Genomic DNA, 14,509 nt, shown 5'->3' on the forward strand with positions numbered 1-14,509 from the left:
TTGCAATATGAAATGAAATGATGGACCCTAACATAGGCCATTTACTGTGCCAAAATATTTGTCTATAATCAATTATTAATTTAACTTATTCATAATAATTACCTGTATTAGAGTAGTCTTGCCAACACCTGGTAGTCCTGTCAGTAACACAGGGTGTTGAGCATTCAGCATCAGTTCTATTAAGTAATTATACTTCTCAACCTACAAAGTAATTCATGTATATTCTGATATTAAAACTTAAAGATTGATTGAACATAACATTCCCTAAATTGTTACCAAATTCTAAATATTTGACACCTTGATATTAGTTCAATGTATGATTCAAAAGATATCATCCAGAATCAAGATTTTTATCAATTTAAAACTGTTGTGATTCAAATCTTCAAACTACGGACTAATAATCAAGAATGGTTGTTCCAAAGTTGGTTATGATCTGAACAGAATGTCCAGAAACTCAAATCATTGAAACAAGGTTGAGCATTCATTATAATAGAAGTCTGACAAAATCACAAGAAGGCTTTAAAATATATTAGACATTTGAAGTTAAAACATAGGTTATGATTCATTAATATTTTTTTTTATTGTAAAGTGGATTTTATAATTTGATTGTTTGTTCTTCTGATTCTCGGTGGTAATAGCTATACACTTATTGATTTGTTTGTTTAAAAATCTTGATATATTGTTTCATTTACTTTGTAAGCAAAAAAACAAGTAACTTACATCAGGAGTTATCATATAGCCTCCTGCTAAAATCTTAGACCGTTCTTGCTGTTTCTCTCCCCATCTCAAGAATGTGCCTGTGGTTTCGTCTAAACAATAGTCAAAGACAGTGGCTGGGAAAGGGATACGAATAGGATGTGTTGCTCTGTACATGGCATCATGGGAAAACTTGCTGAATTTATCCTTGAATCTGTCATAAAAAAAACAAATAAATTCGTAGATGTAAAAATAAGTATAAAAATTTCCTAAATTGTGATGTTTATACAGTAATATGGATTGCAATTTTTTTTCCATTTCACAGCAGAAGAGCTTCTTAAATAAAATCCAACATAATTAATAGAAAATGTCAAACATTTTAAATCACCTTTCATGTATGTGTCCTCCAAAGCTCCAGATGTAGGAAAATGCAAACATTCCTTTCAGAATTTCCAAATAATTTGGTAAGAGGTGCTCTATTTGAGAACTACTGGTCATACGGCTGGTTGCCTGCCGAGACGGTGCCATACTGCTTGGAGTTTTACGATTATCATCTTTAAATAAACAAAGGTAAAACATACTAATTTTTAAGTAATTTCCTTTCTTCAGATGCAAGACAGATACAAGACATACCCCTTTTAAAGGCATAATATGCATTACTTTATTATTCAATATATTTTAAATCAATTTGAACTAGCAACATGTTTGTCTGAGTTAGTAGCATAACTTGTTGCTATATTCGTCTGCTGAAACTATTTGGTGTATTATATTTGTTTCACTGTTGAATTTGTTTTTGTAATCTTTCCAGTACTACAGCTTGTTAAGTGGCAGAACACTTGGGTACTACTTGTGCTAACCAATCACAATATCCATATTTCATACCTTAATTGAGCTATACATGTAGTACATTTTAATTTTTATGATTTATAAAATCTTGTGTTTTCATCACTGATCATAATATGCCGACCTTTACATGTTCATTTTTATGTCAGGTTTCCACAGACATTTACTCAATACCTTTTTTTTTCATATCTTATGTTTCTACAAGAAAACTAGATCAAAAGATGTCAAAATTTAGTAGTAGTATTATTAAAGCAAAGATAAAGGATAATAATGGAACTATTTTCATACCATCATGTTCCATTTTATTAAAGTAAAGATAAAGAATAATATTGGAACTATTTTCTCACCATCATGTTCCCTTTTATTAAAGCAAAGATAAAGGATGATATTGGAACTATTTTCATACCATCATGTTCCCTTTTATCAAAGCAAAAATAAAGGATAATAATGGAACTATTTTCATACCATCATGTTCCATTTTATCAAAGCAAAAATAAAGGATAATAATGGAACTATTTTCATACCATCATGTTCCATTTTATTAAAGCAAAGATAAAGGATAATATTGGAACTATTTTCATACCATCATGTTCCATTTTATTAAAGCAAAAATAAAGGATAATATTGGAACTATTTTCATACCATCATGTTCCATTTTATTAAAGCAAAGATAAAGGATAATATTGTAACTATTTTCATACCATCATGTTCCATTGACTTCTGTTTCTTCTCAAAATCATCCCTGAGAAACATTTTATCTAATAGAACTGATAAGATCTTTAGGAATGAACTGATCTCCTGTATCCCTGTGTTTACTTCGTCTGATACGGAACCAACATCTGTCATTAGAGCTGAACAACATTCATTCTTAAGAAACTTTAATGTTGGAGGAAATATGTCTCTGCCTAACTCTTCCCATACTTTAAATCTAAACAAAAAATGCAATGTATATAAATAAAAAACCTTCATAGACTATAAATTTATATCTTAAAATACTTACCCAGAATTTTTTTGTTTTTTCTTTACCATAGACTTTTGAACATTAAAGGTTTTTCTTTTATGTCATTTTATTTTGTATTACCTTTTAACTGATCTGATGAACTAAATAAGAAATTAAATGATCAAATAAATGCATTCTAGTAACATAGAGAAAACATACGCTGCTGAGGTCAGGACCCATCTTGATTTAGCAGTTGTTCTCCAGGATTCAAATAATGAATTCCAATGAACAGTGTCAGAACCAAAGTTAATAATAACACAACGAGCCAGAGTTGCTGGAGAGGCATCAGATAGATAATTTGTCTCATAAATCAGTGCTGTAGTGTCTGGAAAGAAAAATTACATGTTACTTCAGAAAATACTGACTGTTTTATCAGATCCATAGCAAAATGCATTCAATTAAATATGCATTGGTCTATATATTGTCCATGCAACTAATTTTTTTCCCTTTGAAAAAATGCACTATTTCGTTACGAGAAATTCCAAATTCCACAAAGGCGGTTTCAAAAATCAGACAAAAAGTCTTTTAATTAATATTATAAAACTTAGGTTATAGGCTTATTACTTATTTACAACAATAATAAACTAACAAATAAGATAAACTGATTAAAATAAAAATCATTTAAAGGAAAGGTTTCTAAATGTAAGTTTAAACTAGATGATGAATAAAATTTCAATTATTTTGGTGAAATGTTATCTACAGAAAAACCACTGCCACATAAAATAAATAATCTGCACTTTCCTTTTCAATATAAGTTTTCCTAGTACAAATGTAATAAGTTAAAGTTGAGCTGTCAGCCATTTCTCACAAATGATACCCCTGGTATTTGGTAAACAAAAAAAAACTGGTGAAAGTTTAGTAAAAGTAAATATTTGTTATTGAAATAATAAAGTACCTTAATACTGTCTTTTCTCATATATTTTTTTTATTCAAATATAGCATAATTCTACATTATATAAAATATATACAACAACTTCTAATATAACTAAAACTAAACTGAATTGTAATAAAATATAAACATTACTAATTTCACTTATTACTGTGCAAACCAAGCAGCTATCAGAATATCAGGATATCTGGTTCCACAAATATATCTCAAGAAAAATCTCAAATCTTCATGGATTCAAAAGAACTAATGCAAGTAAGCTTAATACAATTTTACTCTATTAGCTAAACTCAAATCTACTAAGAAGGTGGAAGTTTGAAAATTTCCTAAAAAAAATATTTTTTCAGTAAATAATGAGAACTAAAGAAGAGTATCTCATTAGGTGATAAACACATTAGAATGAAGCTCATAAAAGATGGCTTCCTAATAGTGGCTGAAGCTAAAAATAGCATGCTATGGTTGATTTACACAATAACTAACTAGTCACTGTACCTTCCAATGGTGGCCACACACGTGCCTGTTTATGTCCGTTACGTTCTAAATATAAAGTCATCTTTTTCTCAATAAATATTATATATAAAACCCTAAATCATGTAGGAAACCTCTAATAAAAAATATGTCGGGTAGTCATAACGAAAAGATAGAACTTATGTTAATTTTTTAATGTTAAACTGAAAAATATTGACAGGCAAAGCATTACATTGCCTAAGACCTAGCATTTAGATTCTATTTGTTTTATCTACATGGTACATTTGGAGATGTAAAGTTAATTCCAACTTTAAGCATTCAGGATCAACAAAATTGCCTTCATAAATGCAAATTTACAATTTATATCTGTCCAGTTAGAAATGATGGAAAGGAAAAAGTGCCAAATATGATGTAAATGAAATGACAATGGTCAAGGAATGAGACCACAGAAAAAGAAAGGTTTTTGTTCAGTGGAATAAAGCTATCAAATAAATTATGAAATGATATTTGTAACGCATGAAGTTTGTCAAGAATGACTGATTTTAACTCTAAAACATTTGATATCACAGATGCAAACAGAATATCTCTGACAACAAGGACTTTTATCAACAGAACTATCCCTGTCTGCTATTTTTTGTCATAGCTTATGTTCTGCATATCAATCTCACCTTGCAAATTAACACTTCCCCCATTGGCCACTGATAGTTTATTTTCCTCATCAAATAAAGTATTGATGCTCTCTGTCCAAACAGGGTGCATAACTCCGTCTAATACAATCCACCGTACTAACACTGAAGGGAGATCCTGTCCTTTATTTTTTTTGTCCTTTAAACCACTGATGTAATTTCTTACTGCATCAGATAGAAATGATGAGTCCTTTAGGATCTTGGGAAATAGTCCACCCTGCCATATCCCATCAGAAAAGGCTCCAAGGAACTACAAGTAAAACATTAAAAACACAGCTAGTACAGAGCAATAATGTCTCAAATCTTCTCTAAATTCTTGGTCTAAATGGCTTCAAAATTTGAGATAAGGAATATAGTTTTTCCCCTTGTTATCTCTATGGCATGCCAATTGTTTTTTGTATTTTTGTGTCATTCAATTAGCCTGGCTCATGAATATATTTTTGGTTAATTCAAACAAATGTACTGCATAAAATTTGCTAACTGAAAAAAATATCTTTTTATTAATCAAATGAATGTTCTGTATTTATCATCTAAAACTAAATGATGAACAAGAAAATAAAATAAATATTTTTAACGTCCAACCGGAATGTGTTATTATAACCGCCATCTTGTTTACATTGGAAAAAGAAAGTTGTTCAGACAACGTCATCCATCAAAAAAATAAAATAATGTCAACAGCTTTATTGAAAGCCCTCTTGACCAATCATATAAATGTATTTCCTAATACTCAAATCATATAAGAATTATTTGTTCATGGATCTTTTTTTTCTTCAAATTAATCGTACAAAACAGTTAGGCTATGGTTTTGAAGTTTAACTGGTTATTATCAAACAGTATCGATATTGTAACATACCTATCAGTGATTTGATATTGGTGAATGACAATGGCATGTCTTTTGATATTGGTGAATGGCAATGGCATGTCTTTTGATATTGGTGAATGGCAATGGTATGTCTTTTGATATTGGTGAATGACAATGGTATGTCTTTTGATATTGGTGAATGGCACTGGCATGTCTTTTGATATTGGTGAATGGCAAAATTATGGTATGTCTTTTGATATTAGTGAATTGCAATGGTATGTCTTTTGATATTGGTGAATGACAATGGTATGTCTTTTGATATTGGTGAATGACAATGGTATGTCTTTTGATATTGGTGAATTGCAATGGTATGTCTTTTGATATTGGTGAATAACAATGGTATGTCTTTTGATATTGGTGAATTGCAATGGTATGTCTTTTGATATTGGTGAATGACAATGGTATGTCTTTTGATATTGGTGAATTGCAATGGTATGTCTTTTGATATTAGTGAAAGGCAATGGTATGTCTTTTGATATTGGTGAATGGCAATGGTATGTCTTTTGATATTGGTGAATGACAATGGTATGTTTTTTGATATTTGTGAATTGCAATGGTATGTCTTTTGATATTGATGAATGACAATGGTGTGTCTTTTGATATTGGTGAATGACAATGGCATGTCTTTTGATATTGGTGAATGACAATGGTATGTCTTTTGATATTGGTGAATGGCAATGGTATGTCTTTTGATATTGGTGAAAGGCAATGGTATGTCTTTTGATATTAATGGATTACAATGGTATGTCTTTTGATATTGGTGAATGACAATGGTATGTCTTTTGATATTGGTGAATTGCAATGGTATGTCTTTTGATATTAGTGAATGGCAATGGTATGTCTTTTGATATTGGTGAATGGCAATGGTATGTCTTTTAATATTGGTGAATGACAATGGTATGTCTGTTGATATTGATGAATGGCAATGGTATATCTTTTGATATTGGTGAATGGTAATGGTATGTCTTTTGATATTGGTGAATGACAATGGTATGTCTTTTGATATTGGTGAATGACAATGGTATGTCTTTTGATATTGGTGAATGGTAATGGTATGTCTTTTGATATTGGTGAATGACAATGGTTTGTCTTTTGATATTAGTGAATGGGAATGGTATGTCTTTTGATATTAGTGAATGGCAATGGCATGTCTTTTGATATTGGTGAATGACAATGGTATGTCTTTTGATAGTAGTAAATGGCAATGGCATGTCTTTTGATATTGGTGAATGGCAATGGCATGTCTTTTAATATTGGTGAATGGCAATGGTATGTCTTTTGATATTGGTGAATGGCAATGGCATGTCTTTTGATATTGGTGAATGGCAATGGCATGTCTTTTGATATTGGTGAATGGCAATGGTATGTCTTTTGGTATTGGTGAATGGCAATGGCATGTCTTTTGATATTAGTGAATGGGAATGGTATGTCTTTTGATATTGGTGAATGACAATGGTATGTCTTTTGATATTGGTGAATGGCAAAATTATGGTATGTCTTTTGATATTGGTGAATGGGAATGGTATGTCTTTTGATATTGGTGAATGACAATGGTATGTCTTTTGATATTAGTGAATGGGAATGGTATGTCTTTTGATATTGGTGAATGACAATGGTATGTCTTTTGATATTGATGAATGACAATGGTATGTCTTTTGATATTGGTGAATGACAATGGTATGTCTTTTGATATTGGTGAATGACAATGGTATGTCTTTTGATATTGGTGAATGGCAATGGCATGTTTTTTGATATTGGTGAATGGCAAAATTATGGTATGTCTTTTGATATTAGTGAATTGCAATGGTATGTCTTTTGATATTAGTGAATGACAATGGTATGTCTTTTGATATTGGTGAATGGCAATGGTATGTCTTTTGATATTGGTGAATGGCAATGGTATGTCTTTTGATATTAATGAATTGCAATGGTATGTCTTTTGATATTGGTGAATGACAATGGTATGTCTTTTGATATTGGTGAATTGCAATGGTATGTCTTTTGATATTAGTGAATGGCAATGGTATGTCTTTTGATATTGGTGAATGGCAATGGTATGTCTTTTGATATTGGTGAATGACAATGGTATGTCTGTTGATATTGATGAATGGCAATGGTATATCTTTTGATATTGGTGAATGGTAATGGTATGTCTTTTGATATTGGTGAATGGTAATGGTATGTCTTTTGATATTGGTGAATGACAATGGTTTGTCTTTTGATATTAGTGAATGGGAATGGTATGTCTTTTGATATTAGTGAATGGCAATGGCATGTCTTTTGATATTGGTGAATGACAATGGTATGTCTTTTGATAGTAGTAAATGGCAATGGTATGTCTTTTGATATTGGTGAATGGCAATGGCAAGTCTTTTGATATTGGTGAATGGCAATGGCATGTCTTTTGATATTGGTGAATGGCAATGGTATGTCTTTTGGTATTGGTGAATGGCAATGGCATGTCTTTTGATATTAGTGAATGGGAATGATATGTCTTTTGATATTGGTGAATGACAATGGTATGTCTTTTGATATTGGTGAATGGCAAAATTATGGTATGTCTTTTGATATTGGTGAATGGGAATGGTATGTCTTTTGATATTGGTGAATGACAATGGTATGTCTTTTGATATTAGTGAATGGGAATGGTATGTCTTTTGATATTGGTGAATGACAATGGTATGTCTTTTGATATTAGTGAATGGCAATGGCATGTCTTTTGATATTGGTGAATGACAATGGCATGTCTTTTGATATTGGTGAATGGCAATGGTATGTCTTTTGATATTGGTGAATGGCAATGGCATGTCTTTTGATATTGGTGAATGGCAATGGCATGTCTTTTGATATTGGTGAATGGCAATGGTATGTCTTTTGGTATTGGTGAATGGCAATGGCATGTCTTTTGATATTAGTGAATGTGAATGGTATGTCTTTTGATATTGGTGAATGACAATGGTATGTCTTTTGATATTGGTGAATGGCAAAATTATGGTATGTCTTTTGATATTGGTGAATGGGAATGGTATGTCTTTTGATATTGGTGAATGACAATGGTATGTCTTTTGATATTAGTGAATGGGAATGGTATGTCTTTTGATATTGGTGAATGACAATGGTATGTCTTTTGATATTGATGAATGACAATGGTATGTCTTTTGATATTGGTGAATGGCAATAGTATGTCTTTTGATATTGGTGAATGGCAATGGCATGTCTTTTGAAATTGGTGAATGGCAATGGCATGTCTTTTGATATTGGTGAATGGCAATGGTATGTCTTTTGGTATTGGTGAATGGCAATGGCATGTCTTTTGATATTAGTGAATGGGAATGGTATGTCTTTTGATATTGGTGAATGACAATGGTATGTCTTTTGATATTGGTACATGGCAAAATTATGGTATGTCTTTTGATATTGGTGAATGGGAATGGTATGTCTTTTGATATTGGTGAATGACAATGGTATGTCTTTTGATATTAGTGAATGGGAATGGTATGTCTTTTGATATTGGTGAATGACAATGGTATGTCTTTTGATATTGATGAATGACAATGGTATGTCTTTTGATATTGGTGAATGACAATGGTATGTCTTTTGATATTGGTGAATGACAATGGTATGTCTTTTGATATTGGTGAATGGCAATGGCATGTTTTTTGATATTGGTGAATGGCAAAATTATGGTATGTCTTTTGATATTAGTGAATTGCAATGGTATGTCTTTTGATATTAGTGAATGACAATGGTATGTCTTTTGATATTGGTGAATGACAATGGTATGTCTTTTGATATTGGTGAATTGCAATGGTATGTCTTTTGATATTGGTGAATGACAATGGTATGTCTTTTGATATTGGTGAATTGCAATGGTATGTCTTTTGATATTAGTGAAAGGCAATGGTATGTCTTTTGATATTGGTGAATGACAATGGTATGTCTTTTGATATTGGTGAATGGCAATGGTATGTCTTTTATATTGGTGAATGGCAATGGCATGTCTTTTGATATTGGTGAATGGCAATGGTATGTCTTTTGATATTGGTGAATGGCAATGGTATGTCTTTTGATATTGGTGAATGACAATGGCATGTCTTTTGATATTGATGAATGACAATGGTATGTCTTTTGATATTGGTGAATGACAATGGCATGTCTTTTGATATTGGTGAATGACAATGGTATGTCTTTTGATATTGGTGAATGGCAATGGTATGTCTTTTGATATTGGTGAATGGCAATGGTATGTCTTTTGATATTAATGAATTGCAATAGTATGTCTTTTGATATTGGTGAATGACAATGGTATGTCTTTTGATATTGGTGAATTGCAATGGTATGTCTTTTGATATTAGTGAATGGCAATGGTATGTCTTTTGATATTGGTGAATGGCAATGGTATGTCTTTTGATATTGGTGAATGACAATGGTATGTCTGTTGATATTGATGAATGGCAATGGTATATCTTTTGATATTGGTGAATGGTAATGGTATGTCTTTTGATATTGGTGAATGGTAATGGTATGTCTTTTGATATTGGTGAATGACAATGGTTTGTCTTTTGATATTAGTGAATGGGAATGGTATGTCTTTTGATATTAGTGAATGGCAATGGCATGTCTTTTGATATTGGTGAATGACAATGGTATGTCTTTTGATAGTAGTAAATGGCAATGGCATGTCTTTTGATATTGGTGAATGGCAATGGCATGTCTTTTGATATTGGTGAATGGCAATGGTATGTCTTTTGATATTGGTGAATGGCAATGGCATGTCTTTTGATATTGGTGAATGGCAATGGCATGTCTTTTGATATTGGTGAATGGCAATGGTATGTCTTTTGGTATTGGTGAATGGCAATGGCATGTCTTTTGATATTAGTGAATGGGAATGGTATGTCTTTTGATATTGGTGAATGACAATGGTATGTCTTTTGATATTGGTGAATGGCAAAATTATGGTATGTCTTTTGATATTGGTGAATGGGAATGGTATGTCTTTTGATATTGGTGAATGACAATGGTATGTCTTTTGATATTAGTGAATGGGAATGGTATGTCTTTTGATATTGGTGAATGACAATGGTATGTCTTTTGATATTGATGAATGACAATGGTATGTCTTTTGATATTGGTGAATGACAATGGTATGTCTTTTGATATTGGTGAATGACAATGGTATGTCTAACAACCAAGTAATGTTCTTACCTCCTGAGGGGAGACTGCAGTTGGATTCAAGGTAACAACATCAACTTTAGGATATTCTGCTACTTCCCTTATTTTATGAATTGCTAAATCTTGAATGGCCTCAGTCACTTTTCCTATGACATTTGTCATCCTCTTTAACTTCCTGAAATTAGTCTTGTCTGCTTTGGGTTCCGGGGCTGATAAGGCTGACAGAAACTGCAGAAAATATCAATCATAAAATAAGTAGCTAGCAGACTTAAAATTTAGAGAGTTTACCTTCATTAAATTTACATTTTAAATTTATTTATGTAAAAAATGCCCCCAAATATTATGAAAAGGAAAGATGAAATAGTACTAATTATTTTTCAGTCTTACATGCCAGAAAATTAATATGCATCCCTGAATTATATTTTTGATAAATATCAAACTAAACAAAAGATTTAAAAGATCCTTAAATTGCAGTAGACTTCCTCGGACACCTCTGAACTGACAGATGAAAATTTGTATTAGAAATGAAAAGCTTAAAAAACAATAAAGCAAAACCTAAGGCTATATTTTACCATGCAGATATAAGAATACAGTTCAACAGAAAGATCATTCAGAATAAAGATATACCAATACAATACACTAGAATGGAAACAGAATATAAACAGCAACTAGTTAGAAAGAGAAAGTAAAAAGCATCTAGCCAGTAATTCTACAGCATGAAGCATCTGCATACAAATACAAAAAAGCTATAAAAAAACTGGTATGGGCCAACCACATTTCAAACATTAGGTATTCTACAATTTCATGACATTTCCATATGCATTTTATTCAAAAATTTTGAAAATCTAAAAGGGTTTAGATTTTATTGTTTTGGGGCAATCTGAGACACTTTAACATAGTAATTTTCTTTTGTGCAGAAAAAAACCCAGGAATGCTTAAGATATTGAAATAAGAAAATGTTAAATGATTGCTAACTAAACCAACGTCACCAAAACACCAAAGGACACTTAGGACTACAGGTCACCTCACTGTCTTCAACAATCAGCTAAAGACCAAGCCCATGTTGTAAGATATAAAAGGTACCGGGATGACAGTGGAACAATTCAAGTAATTTCAAATAATGGCAAAAAATGTCTACTACAATCATACATTGCCATAGATATCAGGTTTAACTTTACAAGCAGAAGAAAAAAAAATTTACAACTTTTGAATTACAAATACTTTTTTTAATGCAGTTGCCACTTCTGGATTGTCTCCAGTTTAAATGTCAACAATTTTCAGCCACTCTCACTAATTAATAAGTATGAAATTAGAATGTAAGTTATATTGGGAAATTTATTTATCACTCTTTTTTTTGTGAGATGCCTTCAACTAAACTTATCAAATGATTGGAAATACCATAATCATGGATGGAGCGAAAGACCTTGATAACTAAGAGGTAATGAAAATAAATACCAATCAATCGCACAAATACTCTGGGATAAAAATTGTTAAAAAATAAAATCTGAATCAAAGAATATTTGGAATAACTATAGCTCAATGCAGACACTACCAAACAAGATTTATTAGGAACATTGTTATAACAACAATTCAGCTAAAACAATTCTGAATTTATACTGTAAAGCTAAAAGAACAGATATTAAAGAGTTTATAATAGCTAGCAGCAAGCTACAACACACATTATAAAATTAGTATCAGAATTGATCACATGGTCAGTCATGTGACAACTTACTTCCTCATCAAGTTCACCAACTTTATCTAAGGTTTCCTGTTACATAGAAAATAACAGTCATTTTATTCAGTTGTTTAAGTATTAAATCCTAAATATACCTACAGTATTGCATCTTACATGCATGTTTATTTAAAGTAGTTTTTATTAAACTGTCATTTTACTAGCAACTAGAACATATGTACAGGACATGGGTTAAATCTGAAATATTGGTTTGTTATATATTGAGATAATAAAAACAAAAAGATATCAAAGTCAAATTGGAGAACATTTTTCAATGTGTAAAAACTTAACAACTTTAAAATAACTATTATTAACTTCTACTACTACAAGCTTTGTGACATTAATTTGTAGTTATATGTAACTCTTGTGTCAGTGGAAAAAAATTCTTAAAGTGAGCATGTTTAATTAAGAGATTGACTCAACATATCATATCTAAACTAAAATGTTTTTATGAATAAAAAAAATGATTTTAGGATCCAACCAAAGACTAAGTAAATAAAAATATTCTGTTACTCTTCTTCATGTAGATAATTATGTCATAACAAAAAAAAAACATCAACTCTCCTTTATGTATTGAAAGTATTTACAAAATTTGTCATCTTTAAAATCCTTAAATAAATTTAAATTTATCAGTAGCATTGATTCTATAGACAGTAACACAGATATTAATATAAAGAATTCTAAGTATATCAATATGATTTTATGTTGGTCTGATATTACTATACTTTCACCCCCCCCCTTTCCCCCCCCCCCCCCCCCCCCCCTTTTTTTCTTCTTCACAAATCACAAAGCAAAATCGGTGATAATGTTATAATGATATTATTCATGCTAGTGATCTGTGTAAATAGTTAATTTCATGCTATCGATGAAAACGAGTCTACTATATATGTACAAAAAGGTCACATGTCTATCATGTGACAACTTACTTCATCACCCATTTCATCCTCACTACTGCCACTTTCATTTTCCTATACATTAAAAAGTTTGAAACAATGATCAAAAGTGAAATGAATCACCTGAAGAAATTGTCTCCTTACTATTAAACTCAAAATTAAACTTTAAAAATAAAAAATAAAACTTAACATTCACAAAAATGTTGCACTCCCTAAGCTTTAGCCTGAATGTCAAGATAGGGTGTCAGATGTTGAGTAAAATAAATTTTGCTCCAGTATATATTGTTCTGCCATTAATGTTACCTGTTTTTTTATGTTATTTATAAAAAAATTGATCTTTTAGGGTTTCGTTTTTAATTATACACTGGATAAATGAGTATACAAGAAAACATTATATTTTTATATTTTGTTTAAGATGCTCACAAGTTTAGAAGTTTCTTATTTCCCTTATCTTTTTAATTCTTGTAGAATGTTTTACAAACCTTTAGCTTTTTCTTCTGATGGAAGATAAGGTCTCTGTCCGTAGCTAACTCATCTTTGGAATGATCTGGAGCAAACAGGAGATAATTGAGCCTGTTGATAGCTCTGGATAAGGTTTGAGTAGCTGTTGATTTACCACTACCAGATGGTCCAGAAAGGATAATACCCTTTCTCATCTCTATAGCAGAGTTCATATGTAACATCTGAAATATAGGTTTTATGGAAGAAATCTAGTACTATTTTTTCATGCAAATCCAATTCATTAATTGTCATATAGAGTTCAAACTAACAAAAATGTATTGCTTATGAAAAATTTAAGCACTACAGTTTTCATTCACAAAATAGTCATCTGGAAAATTTTTAGTAAATTGAGATTTGAGACATTTAAAAAATATCCATTGCAATTGAAAACTATATCATTGTATAAACAATATATTACTTACCCTAGCTATCATCTCTTTAGTAAGAACCATATTATCTTCCTTGAACTGTTCCTTCAGAGATTTGACCAGTTCATGGTTATAGACGTGTTCTGATGTTCCTCTTGAACTGGCACACATTGGGAACGTATCTCTAAGATGGTTCATAAACACAGTTCTATCATCCTCGTCCTCCAGACTAGGAGATATGACAGCCTTCAGAGAGTATACCATGCAGTGCTCCTCTAATGATTTATCTACATCACGAGAGGAATCAGAGCTAGGAGTCTCACCAATCTCTCCTTCTGAAAAAGTCAAAAGCAACATAAAGAATTTAAAACATTATAAGATTTTATGGTAAAACCTGAA

General features: G+C 31.1%; 1 protein-coding gene across 9 annotated transcripts in view; it reads right to left on the reverse strand.

Moving 5' to 3' along the window:
• The window catches only part of LOC139513727 (dynein heavy chain domain-containing protein 1-like), a 109,242-nt gene that overhangs the window by 46,216 nt on the left and 48,517 nt on the right, over positions 1-14,509 (reverse strand). For 6 of the 9 annotated variants that reach the window (XM_071302480.1, XM_071302477.1, XM_071302474.1 and 3 more), the window contains 12 exons: positions 14,165-14,445; positions 13,724-13,924; positions 13,275-13,316; positions 12,349-12,384; positions 10,650-10,844; positions 4,562-4,829; positions 3,918-3,962; positions 2,699-2,864; positions 2,241-2,467; positions 1,085-1,250; positions 721-910; positions 103-201 (listed from right to left, as the gene is read on the reverse strand). In XM_071302480.1, coding sequence (XP_071158581.1) covers positions 103-201; positions 721-910; positions 1,085-1,250; positions 2,241-2,467; positions 2,699-2,864; positions 3,918-3,962; positions 4,562-4,829; positions 10,650-10,844; positions 12,349-12,384; positions 13,275-13,316; positions 13,724-13,924; positions 14,165-14,445 — 1,916 coding nt within the window. The remainder of the gene's footprint in view (positions 1-102; positions 202-720; positions 911-1,084; positions 1,251-2,240; positions 2,468-2,698; positions 2,865-3,917; positions 3,963-4,561; positions 4,830-10,649; positions 10,845-12,348; positions 12,385-13,274; positions 13,317-13,723; positions 13,925-14,164; positions 14,446-14,509) is intronic. The other 3 variants (XM_071302482.1, XM_071302481.1, XM_071302479.1) reach the window with 2 other exon arrangements.

This window comes from Mytilus edulis, chromosome 2 (genome assembly GCF_963676685.1).
Source record: "Mytilus edulis chromosome 2, xbMytEdul2.2, whole genome shotgun sequence".
NCBI lineage: Eukaryota > Metazoa > Mollusca > Bivalvia > Mytilida > Mytilidae > Mytilus > Mytilus edulis.